General features: G+C 40.2%; 1 protein-coding gene across 1 annotated transcript in view; it reads right to left on the bottom strand.

Moving 5' to 3' along the window:
- Positions 1-22,277, bottom strand: part of cdh23 (cadherin-related 23) — a 174,569-nt gene extending 152,292 nt beyond the window's left edge. Inside the window, exons 1-3 of the mRNA XM_069145115.1 lie at positions 22,205-22,277; positions 10,974-11,067; positions 7,947-8,021 (exon numbers count right to left, since the gene is read on the bottom strand). Of these exons, the coding sequence (XP_069001216.1) occupies positions 7,947-8,021; positions 10,974-11,058 (160 nt within the window). The 5' untranslated portion in view covers positions 11,059-11,067; positions 22,205-22,277. The remainder of the gene's footprint in view (positions 1-7,946; positions 8,022-10,973; positions 11,068-22,204) is intronic.
- Positions 22,278-23,039: the final 762 nt, after the last annotated feature.

The raw sequence follows: 23,039 nt of genomic DNA, 5'->3' as shown, positions 1-23,039 counted from the left end.
CACAGCCAGTGATACCGTCACTCTCATACACACAGCGCATCCACCAACTCAAACTCACAAACAGTGACAGATACAACGGCACTTGCCAGAGATGCAGAAAGGACACACATTGAATTTTAATTTGGCTAAATGAGGACTGAAAGTGGGAGGAAAAGGAGCCCAATGTGCTGCCCCGCCAGCAGCCAGACAGCAACAAATACCAAAGCATGTACCCTGTGAGAAGAGACTGTCCTGGATACCAGCCAACATCCCAGAACCTCTGAATCCACTCTCAGAGGAACTGTCCCCTTCTTTTTTCTCCTGACAGTAGCCTAATTACCCTTTCATTTTATCACTGCTCATCTTTCTTCATTTCTCTTTTTATGCTCTGTTTCTGCTCGAGATGATTTGGTCTGTTGAGGCACAGGAAAGGCAAAATATTCTTGGACGTGTTCCAGTCCTCTACCAGTGTGGTGAGGTAATGTTGAATATTTAAAATGTCAAAAAAGAAACTAAGGGTTGACACTCATCCTGAATGTTTTAGGCGATGCTCCCTGATGAATAAAAAACCATTAACCATTTAGGGGAAGGATAGAGACATTTCAGTGTCAAGCCCTTAAGTTTAAACCTGAAATCAGAGCTCTGCTTCTTCTTATTCTTCTTCTGCCTTCTTCTTCTTCTTAAAGTGGTGTACACCCCTTGGTTGATCAACGACTATCAAGCACAACCTCACCACCATCTTGAAGATTTTTGTCAAGATAAATTAAAGAAAAGTGATTAAAGAATTTTCACTAATTGTAAAACAGTTGTCACTAAATTTTGTGTTCAGTATTAATTTACAATATTTTTTCACTTCTTGCGAAGAAACGCCAAACCGTATAACATGTTTTGGTTTTCTATTCGATTAAAATGAATGCTGATATAACTGGGTTTTTTGGACAGTCAGAATGTCAAGTTTTCTCATGATTATTCCAGATGAAATGTACAGTATGTGACAATATCTAAGAGGTGGGAGGAGCAGGTGTACATGTGCTTAAAATAATCTAGTTGCGACTGCAAATGCCTGAATGACTAAACTTCCTGTATCGGTTTCAAATTAAAAGCCTTCTAGCACCTAATGCATAGTCCAGCCATATACTGGGTTTTGGCCTGGTCTTGTTTTCTGTTACGGCAGCGTGTGTTTTTAAGTGCCTCCCATCATTCGTGGTGTGTGGTCATGCACTCAAGACAGTGAGTGTGGATGTTGGGATAAATGCTTGCAGCACTGAGCAGTAACCTCAGTACACATTTGCACATCAAATGTTTTTAATTTGACAGCTTTTTTTTCCCATAAGGGAGCTCCACATGGATAAAAAAGAATGAGCATTTTTTACAATGGGGTAGAAATATGATTGATGTTACTTTAGAGAGAGAAAGGAAATTATATATATCTGAAATGTATTGTGGGGCCAATTGATGAAGAGGCTTAGAGTCAAAGACAGAGAGAGAGAAAGAGTACCTGCCTGGGTCTGTCAGTGGTTTACACCAGGAGTGGCAACCAGGTACAGAGGCTTTCCTCTCTAAGCAGGTAATAGTCTGGCCAATTATTTGATCAGCAGCAGAAAGAAAACAGAGCAGAGGGTCTTCGTCTCCAGCAGGGTGCCACAAAGAGGGGAAGTCAAATATGGATTTTGCAGTGCCCAAAACAAAATCCTCAAAGCTAAGGAGACCTCAACAAAGAGTATGTTTGTGTGGGACACATTACCGTTGCTCAGAGGTAGTCTCAAATTTTGATAGAATGTCAATCCAACTTACAAAATAACACAAACAATAGACGGTACAGGTTATAGGTTATAGGTCAGGCCTTTAGCATGTGAAGGACTAAACCTATATATATCTAAATTAAACTTTCCAATGCTAAGTAACAGTAAGCAGAAAATGCAGCTAAACAGTAAATGGTCTTATGCGGTGCTAGCTTACTACCACAGTCTGCTGACCTGTATGATTGAAAGTGCTGCAGTGTGGTAAACACTAGTTATTTCAGCTACTGTCTCCTTATCTGTCAGGTGAACTTCTTTGGGTTTTAGTGGGAATGAATCCACAGATCAGCACATCTGTTTTTAAGCCACACTGTGTTATATACTGTGTTGCTTCACGATGTTTTCTCCCCTGTGTAAATTTGAGACAAAACTCTGACAAACACGACGAAAAACTCAGAATCACTTTCCACTGGCTTTACTCAGTCAGAAGTAGCTCCCAGTCTTTTGTTTTAGCTGTTTTTGTTTTTTTTTATTATTTCTTGGCAGAAGTTTCCAACATATTTTGCTGAATTCTGTATTGCTTGTGACTTTGTTGACTCGCAATTTTCCCGGTTGGGTGTAGTGTTGGCAGCAAATGGTGACAGACTAACCTGTACTTGACCTACGCATGCACAGTTTGACACAGCCGCATGATAACAGCCTTCCTTGCTTTTTCCACAGCATTCAGATAAAAGCCAGACTTTAGAAAAGCATCTTTGCTGCAGTGTGGACTTTTTGAACACTCAAAGCAATCAAAATATGGGACGTCGTCTCAATGTGTGGGATGTGGGACAAGGCATACAAATGTCATGCAGTCCCACATTAAGTAGGACACCACATCACCTGACTCATGGCAGCTGTCACGTTCTTGCTGTCGTCATTTACACAACACAAAAATAATAGTGTCTGCTTCCAAAGTATTTGTCACTGGCGTCAAAACCGTTCCCGGCAAAATACACACATGTTCTTGCTTGGAAAACAGTGAACCATGACATTTTTAAGTTCAGTCAAAACATCTAAAACCAGAGGACAAAGGCAACTCCAACAGACCTTGGACTTAGATATCCCCCAAAAAACTTCAACAAAAGACAGCAATTTATCAACTTAAACATTGATATTTTACCCATAATGCAGCCACATCTTTAGTCAAAGGATGACTTCAGAATATGTTGGTTAATATGATTGCATAAGAATGATAATAACAAAGATATCCATGCTGTATTAAAGGCTACTCTGCTTTCAGATGTTAGATAAAGGCTTCTAAATCAGTAAGCATTGGTTCAATCAAATTAAAGCAGCATTCCCAGCAGAACACCATCAATCTACAGCAGCCAGCAGTAGTTATGAATACTGCTTTGTTTGTGGGTGCAGGCAAGCCAAGACAGTCAATACAGTGAATCAGGAAGCTGAAAAAGAGACAGTGTCCAGGGAAGAGAGTGTCAACCAGCCATCATTAATGCAGACTGTGCTAGGCAGCTGACAGGGGGGAATTGGCTGGGGAGAGAGTACACAGACATTATCAACATGTTTAGGGGAGGACTTTAATAAGTTGTTCCTTGGGGCTATTTCTTGCTCTTTAATTATTATTGAATTGGGAATGCCACAGAGCTAATTAAAAGTGCAAGGTATTTACTGTGGCAGTAGAAGAATGTGAGGGAGCAGAGGAGAGCGAGAGGAAAAGGGAGAGGCGAGAAGTTCGGCAGAAGATTGGTACTTTAATGGTTTTGTGTCTTAGTAGGAGCACATGCAGCTCAGGATCTACTTTTTTTTATGCAGGAATAAAACCTAAGAAAAATGGCTCTAAAACCTTGGCTGAATGGCCCTCTGAAGTCATTTTCCTTGTTACTATAGAGAAAATAAACTATATAGAAAATGTATTGTATAGAGGGAGGGCTCATACAAAAGTATAATTTATCCTTTGTGTGATATATGGGAAATAAAGTGAGTTTTAGTGTTTAGCTGCATAGTGTGATGATCAATGATTCAAATGCAATACCTTCATTTATGTTCTAAGAAGCTTCTCTCCTGTTGTACACATTTCATTAGTAAAAATAATTAAAATTGGATAAATGTATACAGTAACTTAAATGAACACGATCGGTGATCATGTTAGCTGAAGCAAATCTAATCAGACAACAAAGTCTTAATGTTAAATTGGCATAAACTAAAATACATGCACAAACCTTCCCAGCAGAGTGTGGAAGTTTCTTATTTTCAACAAATGCTGTGTTTCCACCAGTTAATTACTCAGTAGAGAGCTTAATCTGCCGAATCAGTGCAAAGTGGATTAGAAGATGAGAGCGTTTAATCAAAGTGTTCTCTCAGTCTAATTACACATCCCATTTTCTGACACAACACACACTGTTATCTGCCACTGCATTTAAACATCAGCTCCTCTGTTTAGCTGCCCTCCCCCTTCAACAGTGAATGATCCTACTGCCTGAATGTTACAAAAATGTATGTATTTTACGTGTGTGTGTGTGTGTGTGTGTGTGTGTGTGTGTGTGTGTGTGTGTGTGTGTGTGTGTGTGTGTGTGTGTTGAATCCTGATCACAGTGTTTGTCTGAGACCTCTGTTACCACAGCACCTAACCCCTCCTTGCGCTGGTATTTAATACCCCCCCCCTCCCACACACACACACACACACACACACACACACACGGACCTTCACACATGCATGTAGAGAACATACAGATATGCAGAGACTGAACATGGATAGAGGGAGGATTTTGGTCCAAACAAAATATTGAAATAAATCCTCTGAGGCATCGTTGTATCACTGCAGTGTACAGCAAACCGCTAATGCAGCCTAATCACACATCAGAGGCATTATTCCCAACAGTGGGGGCTACAAATTCCTATCTTGGGTTCTGTCTCACCCATTTATCAAACTGAGGGTGTTGTACTTTCCAACATGAAAAACAATGGCAACTGAATTGGATTCAGTGCGGTTTACATGCTGTAAGTCTGTGGTGTGAGTTCACACCGAGTCAGATTCTGTGTTCCAAATGGTGCACTAACATACAAACACTCACTATTTTGAGTGCATTAAGTGCGTTCACAATGACAACTATGGAAACTAGGGATGGGTCACGAATTTTGAATATTCGAATAGTCGATTCCATAAGTGATTAGTACATGCGACTTTCATTCTTCCTAATTTCCCGTTTTTACCAGCGCCTGGTTGTAATGCGTTACTCCCATCAGAAGGTGGCGTTAATGCACCTAAAAGCTAACTGCCAGCCGCATTAAATGACTTGGGGAAAAGATCAGGCTGTTTTCAAGGGTTCAGAGGTTTGCAGGTAAAACTCTCCCTGTACTAGATGTCCCGGTGCGAACATGAGGAAACATGCAAAGACAACTACAGGCGTCAGAAAGTTCTGTGTGGAACTCCTTCAAAACATAAATAAAGAGGATGTGTTGCACAAACCATGCAGGTAAAGCTAGCAGAAAAGCCTTCCACCACTACGCACACTCAACACCGAGCAAACTGCAATCTCTTTATATTAATGTGTGTGCGTGCGATCGGGTGGTGGAGGCGGGCGCAAATATTCGATGAAAAATCAAATAGCTCAGTGAATTTTCGAATAGTAGTTTTGCTTGAAATACCAATCCCTAATGGAAAGATGCACTGCGATGCATGTCTAGATGATGTACTCGAAACTCAAAATGCAGACTTTCCAATTTTTCCAAACTCAATGGTCGCCATTTTGGCTACGTAGAGGAAAAAGAGAAACACAATTCAAGGTGATGATTAAAGGCAGCAGATATGTTGGTGGGTGATGCATTCAAACACTACGGTCATTTCTGGTTTCAGACAACACAACGATGTCAAAGTTCAAACACTACACAAGTAAGAGCACTATCGGTTCGTGTACTAAGGGAAGTACGTCATTTGGAATCTAGCCAGAGCCTTCCCTCATTGTGCTACACGTGGCTCCACAGCACACATCTGTGCAGCATCGATCAAACACCTTGTGCCGGTTACTAGACCAAGCCTCTTGCTGCTGAGACCGTTATGTGCAGAATGTGCTGTACAGAGCGTAGGCTACCGGCCTCAGAGGCCTTGTGCTGAATTTCTGCTGCATAGACAAGGCCAAATAGTGTTGTGAGTGTGCACATGAATAAAGAGCAATTTTACTAGAGCACAGTCTGCTTCGCTCATCTCTATTATACAGTATCAATGGTCCTGTTGTGCATATGTCAATCAGCTAGTTATTACACGAACTCGCTCATGGTGTCACTTCACACAACCTGCTCGCGTCAACCATATGCTGTTACATCATCACTGAGGCTTAGTCCAACAACCGCCATGGTAACTGAAAGTGACCAATCAGAACGGCTGTGGAAACCTGATCATGTTGCTCGAGTCGTGCAGTGTGGCTACCAGTCAGCCAGACAGGTGCTTATTTATGTCCATAAATTTGTGGTAAAATAAAGATCTAATGAAGTATAAAGAAATGTATGAAGTTTTGAATATGATTAAACTGCATTCATTGTGCCCTGAGAGCCAAATTTAACTTGTCTTTATTCTTTGCACAAATTTGCACTGAACCTTGAGATGATAAAATATGTATTTTTTATTCTGCCCTTTAATTCAAATTAAGAGTAAGAGCGATATCAGCATTGAAATTGCTGCTGGGCTGCTCTATTAAACCAGCGTGCTGGATGATAAGTAATCTTGAGTTTGTGGCTAAGGAAACATGTGGGTGTTTAGGGTAAAAAAAAAAATATGCTTGTGCTATTCTTCACTATGTCACATCCTCTACTGACATAACGCACAAATATTTGACTCAGTGGCTTGTGTTCATGTGATTATGAATTGGAGGCCTCCGAGGTGAGCACATCTGCTGAGCTAATAAACAATAATCTTGACAAATTGTCACTGTCTGATTACTCGGTCCGCCCTCACAATCACAATCACATCACTGAAGAAGCCATTACCGAGTGTGCCAAGGACATGACTGACAGCTCTCTGGACCAGTGGAAGGCGTTGCTGGACCGCAGCCCAACTGCCTGAGGAGAGGACACCGATTCATGGTCAGAGGGCAACCTGAACAGACTGGTTAGGGAAATCAGTGATGCCACCCACCAACACATCCATGCCCTTCAATGATTAGACCACGAGCTGAGTTTAAGAAGAGATGGCCTTCTGCCAGAATTGGCTCAGTCCTGCTGGACAAAGATGCCAAACCAGCCAACTATGAGGGCAATAGTGTTTGTAATCAAAATGATGATGATTTACTGTAGGTTCAGTGGGATACTGTAACCTTTCATGGCAGCAGTATAAAACATTAATCTGAGATGATGATGATAAAAATGATGTTGGAGGATAATAGATGAAAGATGACTGGTATATGCAAGTTTGGTGGTGGTGTATTTGAACCTTCATGACCCCGAGAAAAAAAGCGAAAAAGGAAAACAAAAATGATAGGTTGTCGAAGCCTGTGACATGTAACCACTCACAGAAAACAACTTTTGAGGGTGTAGACATAAGCGAACACTCCAGGACTCGACTAGGAGTGTTGACAGCCTGGCAGAGTGTAAAGGTCATGTGATAAAAAAAAAAAAAAAAAAAAAAAAAACTTCTAGACAATCTATCCAATATAAAGGATTTTAATTCCAAGGCAGTGACAACCTCAGAGATGATGAAAAGCCAGGTATCTTCAAATTGCCCTGTCAATCACGGCAACCAACATAAATGACAACAAATAAATACGAGAGAGAATAATCGGACTCAACCTGGCATCTGGTGTCCATACCACAACCACAACAGCCCCCAAAAACATACAGGCTAATAACAACAACATGGAAATGCCAAATCTGGACAAACTCTTTTATCCACACATCTATACCAGAGTGTGAAATGTCCAAAACATTCCAGTTCTGCTTTGTGGCAGCTGTATATTAGAGAGAACCACTCAGACGACCATCACAAAGACAAACACACCATACATGGAAGCACATTCAAACATCCTGATGGAGGAGATCCATTGCAATCACCGTCAGTGTTTGTTGTGACATCTCTCTTTACTTGTTTTCCTCTTTTACAGTTTATATTCAGGGGATACAGAGGACTGAACTTTTCTGTGCAGTAAATGAGTTGACAAGGCAAAGACACATTTGCTGTATTTTCTTTAGGCCATGTAGATAAACCAAACACACCACGTGGACACTTTAGAGACTCACCGATGGGCGTGTCTTCGTAGATGAGAAGGTAGCTCGTGAAGAAGTTGTTCTGGAACTGTGGCAGCTGGTTGGAGCCTGTGGATAAAAGGAAGCAATAAGCACTTTATCCTGAAATTACCTCATTCTTCTTTAGTTTTTATGTTGTAAAAGCCAAATATTCAGTGTATGATATGTTCACATAAATGATGTGCCATTAAGTTTTTTTATTTAACACAATTTTAACGTCCACAACAAGGAGTCTGTAACCGGTTAAAACAAAAAGAAAAAAAAAAAGTACAGTAATTTTCTTCACTGTGTGAGTGGATAGGCATCACATGACATCTGGGGACTTATACTGACATTTTGAGATGACCAACAACATGTCTGAAAGCCTTAAAATTGTAAAAAATGTAAGTTATAACAGAGGCTCATTAATTCACACTATTGTGTATCTTTTTTTTTATCAGGCTTTCAAATCCATCCAAAAATGCAGAGCATAGATTCCTCTTCCTCTCAAATATATAATGGATGCAGATGTATACGTGGCCTCTAATCCAAACTGCTGTTAACTTCGGTCTGATCAGGTCACAACATTAGAAGACTTTTTCTTACAGTAGTTTAACTTTGATTTGATTGCAATGCCTACCTTTCTACATCCTCCACATCAGTACCATCGGCCTTGGCCGTTTGGAAACACAGCCAACTCTTTAATTCCAGAACTGTTTGCTGTTGAAGCTGCTGCATACCTAGTGCAGCCTGTGTACCCTTGGATTTAATGCAGGTATTGTTATGTAAAATGGGTCAAAAGCTGCATCTTTGGAAACAGACTAAATCTTTGGTTAAGAAGCATGTCATTGCTCCGTTCTGTAAGTCCTTTAAAAAAAAAAATCCTCTAACTTTCTCTTTAATCTCTTCTCTTTAGTCTGTTAGGAGGCCTTAAAAGGAGCAGATGGAAAAACCATCTACAGAAAGCGGAGCAGTAAAAAATATAAAATGAAGCAGAGCATCTTGTCCAATATACATCTACTCACAACAGGGAGAAGTTAAATTCCTGCCCTCTGTTAGGAGTGTCTGAAGTTGTCCACCATTCACTAAAAACATTTAAAAATTCACCAAGGATTATTTTCCCTGGACAGCTGCCATTTATATGTCTACCACTTTGTCGACTAGTGTCTTTTACTGTTCTTCCATTCTGTAATTGCTTCTTTAATTCCTACTCTTTTACTCAGATTCGATTTGTATCTCTTAGCATCAGTTTACTGCTGTATGTGTGTATCAGATGTATCTATGCTGCAAATCAGACACTCAGCAGACAGACAAGTATATAAACTTAACAAGATGGGCTGAATTTTCAAGACAAAATTGCAAGCACGTCACATAGATTTCTCTGTATGGGAGGGAGTACCCTTCCATTACAGCACCAAACTGTTTAAAAGAGCCTGTTAAAGGGTTAATAGTCTTCTGTGTTTGGGCAGGGTTCTGTGGTGTCAGAAGGGAGTGCGATACAAGCAGTTTTTGGGAGGAAGATCAGGGAACAAAGCTGATGTTCTTTGATCAGCTGAGCTGGGCAGTAAACCACAGAGATGCTGAAGTGTGTGTGTGTGTGTGTGTGTGTGTGTGTGTAGAGGGGTTGGGGGGGAAACATGTTTGAAGTGAGAGTGCTTGATGGAGTGAATTGGTGCTTTGAAAGTAGGAGCTTTTCGTTCAGTCATGGGTCCGTCTGTGTGCAAGAAGATGCTAATCTCTGGCTTGCCATTGTGGCTCTTCAGTCCCAAGGACATGGAGCATGCATCACTGGGTGGACGGTGGTGAGAAGGAGGGTTAGAAAACTCCTGTCCAGACCTGTGGCTTAATTACAGCGAGGCACTACGTCGAGGTCGGGTGCTGGAATGCAGATAGATTACAGCTACAAAATAATCACGGCAATGATCATCAATCCAATTTGCTGGATCAGGGGGGTAATGCTCAGGAGGAGCACAGGGTTAGTGTGCTAATGGTTTGGTTAGAGGAAGCGAGGGAGAGAAAGGAAAGTGGAAGAAAGAGGCAGTAACACAGAAAGGAAACGCAGGGTGTGAGGTGACACAGAGAGGTTCGAGGCTGGAGGACTCCAGAGAGAAAAAGCCTTGATAAACTCATTGTGCTTGATGAAAAGAGGTTGTGGCACTCACTTAATAACTTTCCCTGCTGCTTCAGCGCTGTGTGTGATTGGAGGTGTCTCCTGCCTGTCACAGAGACAGTTACCCTGACTTTCCACAACGTCTACGCGCTCTCTCTCTCTCTCTCTCTCTCTCTCTCTCTCTCTCTCTCTCACTATAGCTGTCTCTCTCAAGCCCTCACAGAGACATACTCAGCAAGTAGGCAAATCATTTTAAGTGTTTTTTAGGGCTGAACTACAACGCAAGACTTAATGCAATACAGACAAGGAGAGCGGGAGTGAAGGAATGATAACAAGATTTAATGTGAGAAAATAAACAGACCCAATACAGGACTGACAGAAAAGGTGTACAAGTCAGGACAAGGTAAATGTAAGCATTTTATGTGAGCAGAGACCTTCAAGCAGTTTATGAAGAACTGAGAAAGAAAGTGGGAGAAATATTGTAAAATTCTGAATTCAAATCTTAGCTTCTATAAAGGTAGCCTGGAGCATATTCATGTTTCAACGCGTCTTGGATAAAGACATGGGGGGACCGTATTTATTCAAAATCCTTTATTTGACTAACAAAGGTAGATTTACGGTTAAAAAGTTTAAAGCTTTTTTTCCTTTGTTCGGGAGGTTTGACGGACTGAACATATTCCTTTTTAATTATTCAGCTTCAAATTCACACTGTTGTACAGATTCACAAAAATAGATGCAAAATCAAACCACTATTCTCCGCTTTCTGCCACTGAGACGATACACTGGCGTAAATTAGATTAAAATGCATGCACTATAGCAGCAATATGGGTCACGGTATAAATTCCGCCGCATAAATATCTTTCACACACAAAATGAGAGTCTGGTTGTTGTGGATTTATACATATTCATTCTTTATAGTCAGGCGGACTTACCTGCACAGACAAACTGGAGAATGAAGACGGTAAGGAGGAGCTTGGTAACCGTCATCCTGTCGCCTAAACCCACACTCCACGCCATCGCCTGCACCTGATACAACACACACAAACACACAATACAGCAAACAATTATTTGGTGTGCTGAATACTCGCATTGCTGTTTCTGTCTGGCCACACTAACACATTACAGCTCCTTTGTGTTAGTAGATTTCCATGGAAGTGAGTAGGAGAGGTGACCAGTATAATTAAGGGACAGGAAAAAAAAGATTTGCTACCCACAACGCTTTAAGCAGGTGTTTCCTTGTGTGTGTGTGTGCTCAAAGGGCAGGGTGTTGATGATGGCAAATTCACAGCAACAGCTCATTTATACACGCTGTTTAATAGCCATCATCAAGACTGGTAATGATGAAAAATAAATAAATAAACAAAGCACGGTCTTGTGCAAAAATGAAAATTAAAGTGTAAATGAAATTTTTAATATGAGGAAGGTGCAGCTTCTCTGGATCAACTGTAAGACACTCCACATGTGGAGCATAATTAAGACTTTGATAGTGTGTTCCTGGTCAGGATGTTTACTCAGCGGTGTTTACTGCTAATTTGCTTGTAGCAAAGCAGTAAAGACACACTAATGAAGTGTAAATTGCTGCGTAGCTTTATCTGCAACTGTCTGTCTTAAACTTACAAACATTGCGATGAAGATAAACACCTGGTATTTACTCGTGTTTGCTTTAATAAGCCTCTTCCATGCTGACATTATCAGTTTCATGAGGCTTCATGAAGGTGGTAGCTCAGTGAGGACAATGTAGACCCTACCCCTCCACTAGCTGCTTCTGTTTACAGTCATCACTTGTCCCAGCAAGGCCTCAGTGGTCAGCAAACACATTCAGTGACAATTTAATTTTGAAGGGTTATCTTTCTAAATGCTCCTTCTTCCCCCGAAGCCCAGTGTGCTGAAAGTCATGGTAACAAAAAAAAAAAAAAAAAAAAGAAAACCTGCAGCAACAGGGCAGCTAAAAAAAAAAGCAATGTAAACTACAGAAACCCATGTGAGAGGCAATAAAATACAACACAAATGCTGCTTTGTGTTGCTGCGGTGCTGTTCAAGATATGCAGCGTGCTGTGGATTCAATTCAGACAAAGTAGCTCAAATTTATAGGTGAGTGGGGAAGAAATGCAAAGGTAAAGAATAGGCTGTCATTGCTTATTGTGTGTACATATATATATATATGTATCCGTGTGTGTGTATGTGTGTTTATATCAGCTGCGCATGTGTGTCAGTTTGAATAGGCCCATTTGTTTTCATTTGGATTCTTGTTTCCTCAGCATTATTGCATTTCACTTTCTGTAACAATGCAACCAGCATGGCTATATCTACTACATTTATTTCCACTCAATTCCTTCCTCATTTTCTTTCCCCTTCCTTCTTTGCTTACCAACATTCATCTCTCTTGCTTAAACCTGGAGAGTTGGTTTCCACCTCCTCATTACCTTTCCTACCTCCTTGTCCTTTCTGATTAGGATGTGGTCCTCTAATAGAGACTGTTATGTTAAAAGTTTAGAATAACAGCATAAACAGAATACACATTTCCACAACTTGTCTTTCACTTCCTTTGTAATATAATTTCCTACTGTCGGTACTATAATCATACCTTAGGTAGCATTAACTTGCACAACCTGGAGCACTTCACGTAGCTCAATGTACAGACATACACAGTCTGTCAAACCCAGTAGCTACAGCCCAGCTGGCAACAAGACCTGAGGGCAAAAACCACAGTGTTTTCTATGTTCCTCTTTGACGCTTGGTTAGGGTTGATTAGTCTGGATGAGGACAATCAATAAAGACCATTCCCAATTCTCCACACTGAAAAAATTAAATAATTGTACACAGAGCAGTGAACAAGCTCTTTAAGTGTCTTTTTTTTGTGTCGTTTTTTTTTTTTTTTTTTTTAAACCCCATTGAAAATGTTGTTTTGAACCACTTCTACATGTTATCAACTTTTCTAAATAGAAACTGACCAAGCTCTATTGATTCTGTTAGTAGAAACAGAAATGCACACAAACAAAACAAAGCGAGACGTCATTGTTTATGTCATCACTGTTCAAGATGTGTTGAAATCTCATGCCTTTAAAATTGTACTGGTACCAAAAATCTGTTGTACACAACACTATCATTTTTCAACTCCCCCTTCTGGTGTATAATGGAGGAAGGTTGTTGATTTTTACCTTTGTGTATACAACTTGTGCCTCTGTCCGCTACATGCACACATAGGCAGCATTAAAAGTTAGGGGAGGCAGAGAGCAAAAATGCCCCAAGAAATCACAGAATGACCCTAAAATCTGTGATTGAGGGCCAAAAATGTATTCCAAAATTGTGGAAAATGTATTATATTTACAAGTTTAGCCGAGTATCCTAATCCTACATTAAGACAGAATTTTTGTTTAATTCATGTAATTTAATTACGATTTACAGCTTTGACAAGCACTCACACAAACAGCACAGTTGATCACACTACATACATGTGTAATTCTAATATCAGGCAGTGACCAGGAAATCCTGCAGCTGCAGTCATACAGTTTTTAATTTATATATTAATTTATGCATTATACATGTAAGAAGGCTAAATAAATAGAAATAAATAAACTTAGAATTGTCTTCCTGCTTTCTCTCACACATACAGATTGTATATGCAAACTCTTTGGTGACTTTTTTACTTGGACTTGCTGGCACAAACTAGTGGTTACTGATACATTTTAATCTGGGTTCATTTCACATTAGGAACAGCCCCACTATGCACGACTCAGACTACTTTTTTCTTAAAAAGTGCCCCCAAAATTTTGGGGCAAACATTGCTCCCTACATTTTTTTGTTATTACCTACACTGCATACAGGTACGCACACACACCTTCTTCACAATCTTCACTAAGCCCAAGATGAACGGTTGAATGTGAGCGATGGATACTATTTGAGATAGACATGTTGGGTTTGAGAGAGCTGGAGCAGCCATGGAAAATACAAGTGGTCCTGCTGCAGCAGCATACGGCTCTGTTCTCACCAGGATGCAGGACTAATCAATATTAAACACTCTCTCAAAAAGTGAACCCACAAAGTTACAGACGCACCGTAGTAGAGCTGGAGGACGAGGTGGGCTCACTGACCTACCTGCCTATTGTCTTGTCTCTATGTGTAACCTGGATGGTGTGTATTACTATGGACTGCTGTCATCAACTGCCGGAGGCATAAGCAAAGTCAGCAGCTGCTAAGCACCGCTCTGCGCAAATTAGCAACTTGAAGGTTACTGATAATAACTTAAGTATGAGTGTGGGGAATCATTTATACATTTTGCATTGCTTTATCAATTGCACTTGGAAATAAGAGTCTAACAATGAATACTGTGTAACGTTTCATATCTGATACCATTTTAGTTTACTGTCTTTCTTGTCTTCTTTTTGATCTTCCTTTGTCATTCTGCACACTTTTAATTTTTTTAAACAGCTGATGGATTATTTTTCGAGGGGGAACAATAAACTGTTTACCTAACTTTAAGGGGTCATTTTCCCCAAATGGAAAACAGAAATGTTCAGCTCTCCTCTGCACATTACTCTGCCAGCACCCCAATTCAAGTGAGTAAACTGAATTCAATTTGTGATGCTTAATGCATTAAAATAGCAGCGTATCCAGCCAACCTGATGGCTAACTGGTCAGGGCTCCTAACACATGGGCAAACAGTCCCTTAACAGCATGATCCCCAGTTCGACTGCCAGCCAGTCACACCTGTACTGTATGTCATTACCCTGCTCTCTTTCCCCTCATTTCCAGTCTATTTATGCTGTCACTATCCAATAAAAGCCTTCCAGAGAGATAGCCAAGGTGTCACTGTCAAAAATGTTTACCAGGAATTATTTTGTAGACCCCACTGTCCACAGCAATTTGAGGAATCCCTGAAGAAGACCTTTAATAAAGACTTTAATTCTGGAAGGACACTTGGCTGCCGAGTTTCTTAAATGCCATGTCTTAATATTTTAAGCACCACAAACAGAAGTCCATTTAACTCCACTGGCCTGGGAAACGGTGCAGAAATTACTGCTGCAGACACTATATGTCAGTTTGTCAACAAATCAAACTAGAACGATCTGTATGGCAAGATAACATGAAGGCAAAAGGACAAATATGTTCCTTGAGACTGGGTTAAGCACGTATCTGCCATGTATAGTAAGACAGGGAAATAAATTGATATCGTCTTAGGTCTGTTTTGATATCTCAATATTGTAATGTTGCAAAAGTTTTGCCTTTTCATGATTTTAAAGGCTACATTACAGTAAAGTTTTGGAAAGCTTTTGCAACTTATCAGACTGTTGTAGCTGTCCCATTATTTGCCTTTACCCACTTTGATAATCAACAGTAATGAGGATAATTAGACTATCACAAATGTCATAGTATAACTATTTTGAGAAAGCACAAAGTCTATAGAGGTTCCTGTTCAAAAATACTGTGATGTTTGATTTTGTCCATATTGCCCAGCCCCACTGGTGCACCAGGTTGCTGTTATTCTTAACATATTCCTAATTCCATATTGTTATGTTAAAGCAACACTTGAAATACCATTACTGAGAATTGTATGGTAATTAGTTCCTTTTCAAGTTGTTATATGGGAGACTATTGGCTATTATGTGACTTTGGTCCATACAGTATGTACCACTGCAATCACTTAACAAGCAATGTGATGTGAGCATAGTGGCTGAGAGTGGGAAGGTGGGAGATGGCAATCAAACTGTACTCAGCCCCCCTAGGAACACTGACCATGGCTCTGGCCTCCACACTCAAAAATTAAAACCAATTCTTTGAACAGCCTTTGTATGAACATATAAAATGCAAGATATTTCTTTGTAATTTTTGACCAAACTAATATTTAGGTTTTTCAAATCTTCAAATACGTAAACAGACCTATCAACCTTTTGGAGAGACCCCCTCCCCAACTCTGTCAGAGTCACTGCTCATCTTCTGCTCACTCCCATATTTCTTTAACCAGCCTCTCACGCTACCCAAACGTTTGCCAGTTTGTCTTGTTTTTCTTGATTTTGACTTTTTAGTCATCTCTCTCCTTTTTGTCTTCTCTGTTCTAGTTTTCATCTTAACTGGCTCATGTCTCTTGTTTTTGGATTCACCACACAGCTTGTTCAATGACATATGTATTCTGTAGTCATTTCAAACAGCTTTTCTTTGTGCTAAGCTTTGCCAGATAGTTATGTCTCCTGTGTTTTGATGTAAAATGTCAACAGAACAATTAGATTTTTTTTTTATGGGCAATAGATTTGTTGAGTAGTCATGTTATGGGTAATATAAATAATATTTTATCTAAACTCATTTTGTTTCAAATAGGACTACTCTTGAGACTTTTTTGCTGTGGCAACAAGAGTTATCATTCACCTGCCACTACAGTATGTTGAGTTTTTCACAGCTAAGCAGAAGGCATTTGAAAACCATAAAATCAAAGCCACCGTTTTTAAAGCTGTACTACTTGCCAACATGCCCAAGATTCTCCAGCCCTCAAATGACTGTTAGGACCACATACATCTCCAACTGAGCAAAGATTTAGAGTGGCTGAGATCCAGGTCTATGTAATGAGTTGAAGCCCTTTAGTTTACCCAACAGTAATATGTGATTACGACAGTGTAAAGAGAAGAGTAATATCTGGACCCAATGTGTTTTGTCCAAAGAGGCCTGCCTGCCCACATGGCTGTATCTCCTGGCTTACAGCACTCAATATTATTGATTACATGGCGATTGTGTCTGACTTGCTTTAACCTGAAAGGCACCGCTCTCAGAGGGCAATGGTGGGCCTCAGCCGACAGCCAAATCTGGATTATCCCAGCAAATCAATGCGAGATGTCTGCCCGCCCTCGGTCCTCATAAAAAAGCCATCACTCATTAGCACAGTGATCACAGACAGATTAGCATACATTTGGCTTTGTCAGGGAGGAAGGAGAGACAGCACTGCTCTGGTGAGCTGAGTAATGTCTTCCTTCCCGCCCTTCTGATCTCTTCATCTCCAACAAGACATGACTCTCTGAAAGCCTTACTCGGCAAACCTCACACCCACATGACAAGAATGCAGTGCAAACGGGACGCCATCTGAGTAGAAATGATAATCAAACTGGCACTGAACTCTTCCGATTGCGAATTGACTGTTGATCGGGTCAAAGAAATTCAAGACAACAGTCAAACAATGATTTCTCCTGAACAACAACACAGGGATCCAGTAATAACAGGAATTAGCACATTTAGTTGGATCAAACTACTTAAACAGAAGGCTCATAAATGGCACATATGGGCCAATTGTATCATTATGTTCCTTCATAAAGCACTGGTGGAGATTTACTTGCACACCAGTGACCAAACCTCAGAGTTTTAAAGTACAATATGAGCAGACCTTCATGTTTCACAATGTTTTGCAAATCCCAAAAATCACTTAATCACTTCTATGTTAATAAAGTGGAAAACATGACATCCAGCTTCCATCTCAGCAGAACTGAAGCAGGTCCCTGCTGATTGGCTTTGTCAGAAAGGAGCTGGACTGAAGCCTCCCTTCAATAAAAGATCACTAACTTCTCGCCAGGAAGGGGAAGAAAAAGAAGATATGGGGGACTACAGGACACATGCCAAGACAACTTCTTCCAGTGGAGATGTTGCATGCGTCTTCTTTGATCCTGTATGGACTGACAGTAGTGCTTTGCAAAACACTGTCAGAGGGAGGGAGCATCTTACACAGAACCTGAGGAGACGGTAATTATCCTGAACAGGAGGGGAGCACTGCGAGGCGCCACATTACAGCACCATGTCACAAAATGCTTGAGCAGGCACAACTCACACACACACACTGCCCTGCGCTGACCAATGCCTTTATGTGTGTTCTGTGTGCGCGAGTGACAGAGGAGGGAGTTAATTAACGTTAACTGGATCTAAAGAGGAGAATTAGAATTAGTTCAAATAAATTCCTATTCCAACTCTCACCAATACAGTACTGATATAAAAAAAAGAAGTAATTGGTGCTTAATGTGTTTAAGACAACAAATATCCCCAAAAGATAAAAATGATCAAATATTTATTATGAAATTTCATATTTAAAGTTGAGAATAAATCATAATAATGAATCATTGTTCAGGCTCCTCTAGCTGAATTTCTAACGTGACAGGTAAGCTGCCTTTTATGGTTCTTGTGTGTCAGAATTTTTCATAATAGCAAACTGTGATGAGAATGTTTCTGAAAGAATTAGTTTTATATTAATTTGCTAAGAGAAATAAGAACAGATTATAGATTATAAAACATATACTGCTAAACAAAATGTAAAATGATATACAGAATCAATTCAGAAATGGAATTGAGAAGAAAAAAAAACATTACAGCCAGTTGTCTCAGAAGACGCAAGATTCAGAAACTACACAGACTTGCAGCAGAAAAAAAGTGTAGAACCATGTGATGCTGCTGCCTCCTTTTTCCCTGAGTGCAGACTGACAAAACTCTTTTCAGGCTTTTGGGGGAGAAACTGTGGTGAGAGCATAATGATACACTCCTTGACTTTTTCCTGTCATCCATCAGCTGAAAAAAAGAAAGAACTGATCAATAGGCTGCCATGACCATCTCATTGTCTGTTCTACTTTTATTCTATTGAATCACAATGTTTTAATCTTCAGTCGTGTACACCGTGTATACAGCCTGTGACACTTTTAGTGAGACGATGAGAAACACTACCGATACTGTAATCACAGCATTAGACGGCTATTCATCTCAATATTCAAGACATTTGCCTCAATTCTCCACCAACCTGCACTTTTTTATTTTTTTTCTAACTCTAATGCAATGAAGCTAAATAAAATAAAAATCTTCCATAATGTGAACTAAGTGCCTCTTCCCCAGATTTGATGTCAGTCTTAACATGCCTGTTTCTTCGCCAGGCTTTCCTTTCACTTGGCCATTATCCGCTGCTATGAGTTTGGTAAAGCTGTCCGAGCAGAGGCCTGTGTGTATATCAGACAACATAAACACAGACAGCTGTGTCAGAGGCCAGCCGATAGCCTGTAGAGACTCATTCATCTCCTTTTGTCTCTTTCTTTGTTAGGATGCAGTCATGCTACTCTGCCAACAGCTGACTGTTTCTTTTCTGGTTGAAAGATCCAAACACATCATTTAGTAGCTCCTCTCCAACACAGATGACCTTTGCTTCTCAACACTTCACCTCTCTCTTCATTCAGCTCTGGCTCCCATCTTACTTCGCTCTCACTGTCTCTCCTCCCGTTATGTCTCTCCATGCTGTTTCAGCCCCACTTCAGGGCAGCGTTCCAGGCGTAAATAGCAGCAACAAGGATTTGTCACACAACAAAGCTGCCATTAAATTGCTGTTTTGTTTGTTTTACATGGCACGGTTTATTTCCAGGGGAGAATGTATTTCGATATGGTAAACACCACTGGCTTATATATGAATCCCCCATGTTTTCACAGTGACAATTTAAAAGCTTCAAGCCATTCCTTCCAGAAATTTCATTTTCAAAATTCCTTCATAATGGTTTCACACTTGCACAATAATGAATCAATATAGGGAGACAGGGATTAGTAGCAATAGACTACAATAGGATTATTGCGGATGGTTGGGTTTACTACCAACTATTTAAGCTGTCATCTTCCCTAAAAAGGTGCTGTCAATGATCAGATCTAATGTGAGCCTCGTGTATGCCAGTACAAATTCAGAGAAGCACGGCTTCACATCCATATAAGGACGGCAACATGCCGGAACTGACGGCTCACCTAAAAAGAACAAAAAACTGTCTGAGCCAAATCATCTTCTCAGCCCACCCCTCTTCTCCATCCTGTTGTCTTCAGTTCTGCCCGACTGCCTTTGCTGACTTAATGACCACACACAGCCGGACCAAGGGAGCGGCGGGCAGGAATGGGAAAAGTGGGAAGTGTACAATGATCATAATCGCAAGTACAAAGAATGATGCCGAAACGGAACAGGAAAAAAACATTTAAGGTCTCGTCTGTGACTTCTGTGCCAACAGCTGTCACACAGTAAACATTGTGCTCAAACTACAACAATATGTATTGATATTTCAGTAAAAACTATTGCTGTCAAGTTCAACCCTGTCCACTAGGAATCTATATTATAAATTAAACAACACATACAAATAACATGCATGAGCCATGCCCTAATAGTTACTCAAGAGCAGGTACACAGGCTGTTCAGATGCTTTCACACCTGGTAATTAACGGCAAACCTTTCCCAGTGGTTGCACTCACAATTTCCAGACTGGCTAAGCTACAACAATTATGCCAACACCACGGGACAAAATGAGATGCTTCATTTTAATATCCATCACTTTTCCACACTCTACAGTCCGTTGTCATCCTTTTCCTATTTATACAAGTTTACCATTCTTCAATTTTACAGTACTGCCATCCTTTCTTGTCCTCAAACATTGCTCTGCTTCCTGTCTGAGACCTCACAATAGTCCAGTAGAGTCACTGTATCTGCAATTTATTCCTCTATCCTTCATATTGGGTTTCATTTGAGCCTGTCAGTCAAGGTGTCTGTCAGATTTGGACTCTCCACTTCAGTATTTTTTTTTCTTCCTTCTTGTATTCTGAATGAATTTAGAGTGACAAGAGACTCAGAAAGGGCAACTGTCAGAGGCGTGCTTTCCCAACATAATGCATGAAAAACTGAAGCAGTTTCTCTCCAGCTTATCACATACATAATAAAGAACAGCAGAGTCTTTGAACATTGAGAGGGTATACTAGCAATCACTTTAAAAGACTTACACCATACACATTGCTATAGTACACTTTAAACACATAGTAGACAATAGACGAAACACTGGTCAACTACAGTGAGCATGAGAGCAACCCTGCAATATTGGAATACTAGGGCCAAAATTCCAATGCACTGCATCACAACAGGAGTTGTGACAGCATGTCCTCAGAGACAGAGGAAGCTTGGTCACCGCTTTAATGTCAAAGAATCAGATGCTGAAAAGCCCATCAGAAGTACATCAGTGTTTGCACTGTTTGATCTGATAGCATGGAGTCAATACAATATTTCTACATTAGCCTTGATCATGTGTCATGTTGTGCCATAATATGGAGCATACTCAAGGCCAAACAAAAGCAATGACTGAATTGCTGCTCCTATGTTTTATGTATAATTGCATTTTAAAAATGTTCTAATATATTTATCAAAAGTGTCATTTATTGCACCTGGCAACTACTGAACACTAAAATGATGTTTACTTACAGAATTATTACAATGGTTTAATGTTTATTTGCATATTAAAATATAAATGTATTAAATTTGCCTTCACTGCTTGTAAATATTGGACACATCAAAATCCATAATACCATCCAAACTTATATTGTATCTGAGTGAATAGGAGCAGTCAGACATGGGGATAAAAAAAAACTCCTGAAAGATCACCATAACCTGCACTGCAAATGCAAAGGTGCATCAGATGTATATGAATCACATCCAGCATGAATACTACATCGGGCCATACATGAAACAGGCTAGTCAATAGCCAGTATATATACCGTTGAGGTACAAGAAGGTGCTATATTAAAATATTAACTGACATTAGTTAAATTCCCGGTGTTCCCCTTCAACCTGGCGTTGCGTCGCTGCCGTGTTCAGGTGACACATGAATAAATAAGTGGGCACCGAGGCGCTTCCCAGCAGGCACCTCCACAGTCGTCAAGGCTACCGGAGATAACACTGTACACCTGACACCTCTGTGCAAGCATGCACACAGTCTCACATTAACTTGACTCTTTAGTTAGTCTGACAAAATCACCTTTGATGAACTGACAGCAACAGTTGGAGGAAATCATTATAGAAAACGACATAACTTGAAAGAAGTGGTCGCAGATGCGATTGGACAGCAATCAAAGCGGTCCTCCTATTAGACTGGTAACACATCAAGATATTAAAATCATCAATCAACTACTTCCAAGACTCTTCCAATCCGCAAATTCAAAGGACAACACGAAACACTTGAACCAAATGACAAAGTAAAAGAACTATTAGTGTGCGTAAAAGTCATGAATTACGCACAGAGCTACATTGGGCATGAATGCTACACTACACAAGGAAAAACATGAGCTTTATATGAAAACCTCTTCTCTGCCGCAGTCATTCTTCAAACTGTGCTTAGTGTCTGATCAGGTCATTATCATATTGTCCTACCTTCCTCGTCCGTGTCCGTCGCTGGCTGAGCGCCTTTAGTTTCGATAGCCTGTCCTGCTGTGATGCGTTACCAAGTATCTGCTCCCACTCTCCGCGCTGCTCTCTCTCTCCCGTTAGCTTTACTCTATCACCACCAACGCCCTGGTGATTGCAAATTTCACTTCCCAGTGTTCAGAATTACCACTGCAAACACACCAGCGCGGTCTGGAGCTCCTACATCATGTCCCGTACACTCCGACTAATCCCGGGTCACACTCCAGCAATCCCAGCGCATACAGGCACACACGCATAAGTTTTAAATGTTGTTCTTAAGCGATTCGATTTTATTATTCTCAATTAAAACAACACAAATTCTGTCCGTATAAATGAGTTCAATATTTTGCATCTGATCTGGCTTTGATTAATTATAGCCTCTTTTGCAGCTAGTCAATGAGAAAAATGTAAAATAATTACGCTTTGATGTGTTGACAAATCATCTGCAAGCTTCACGAAAGAGGGCTGAATGGAGTGAGATTAAAGAGATCTATTTATGAGCCTTCTAAATAAAATCGAGAGCTAATATGTTACACAGATTAAATTTGAAACCATTATTTAATCAGAGGTCATGGACTTGAGGTGAAAAGCCAGTGTGATAGCCCCACCTAGTGTAGAAAATAAGAATAAGCAACGGCCACAATACCCACGAGACAATTTCTTGGCTATAAACGATGGGAAATGACTGCACTCAGATAGATTTGATCTAATTTACACTCATTTAGCTTTAAACTTTTGTTTATAATATAAACAGGCTGGATTAACAATTAGCGACGCATACATGATTTTAGATTTTATACTT

Source organism: Embiotoca jacksoni, unplaced genomic scaffold (genome assembly GCF_022577435.1).
Source record: "Embiotoca jacksoni isolate LCO1_2020_lvr unplaced genomic scaffold, fEmbJac1.0.p SCAF_12, whole genome shotgun sequence".
Classification (NCBI taxonomy): Eukaryota; Metazoa; Chordata; class Actinopteri; family Embiotocidae; genus Embiotoca; species Embiotoca jacksoni.
The sequence above is the reverse complement of the archived record's forward strand: the minus strand, read 5'-3'. Positions and strand labels throughout refer to the sequence as shown.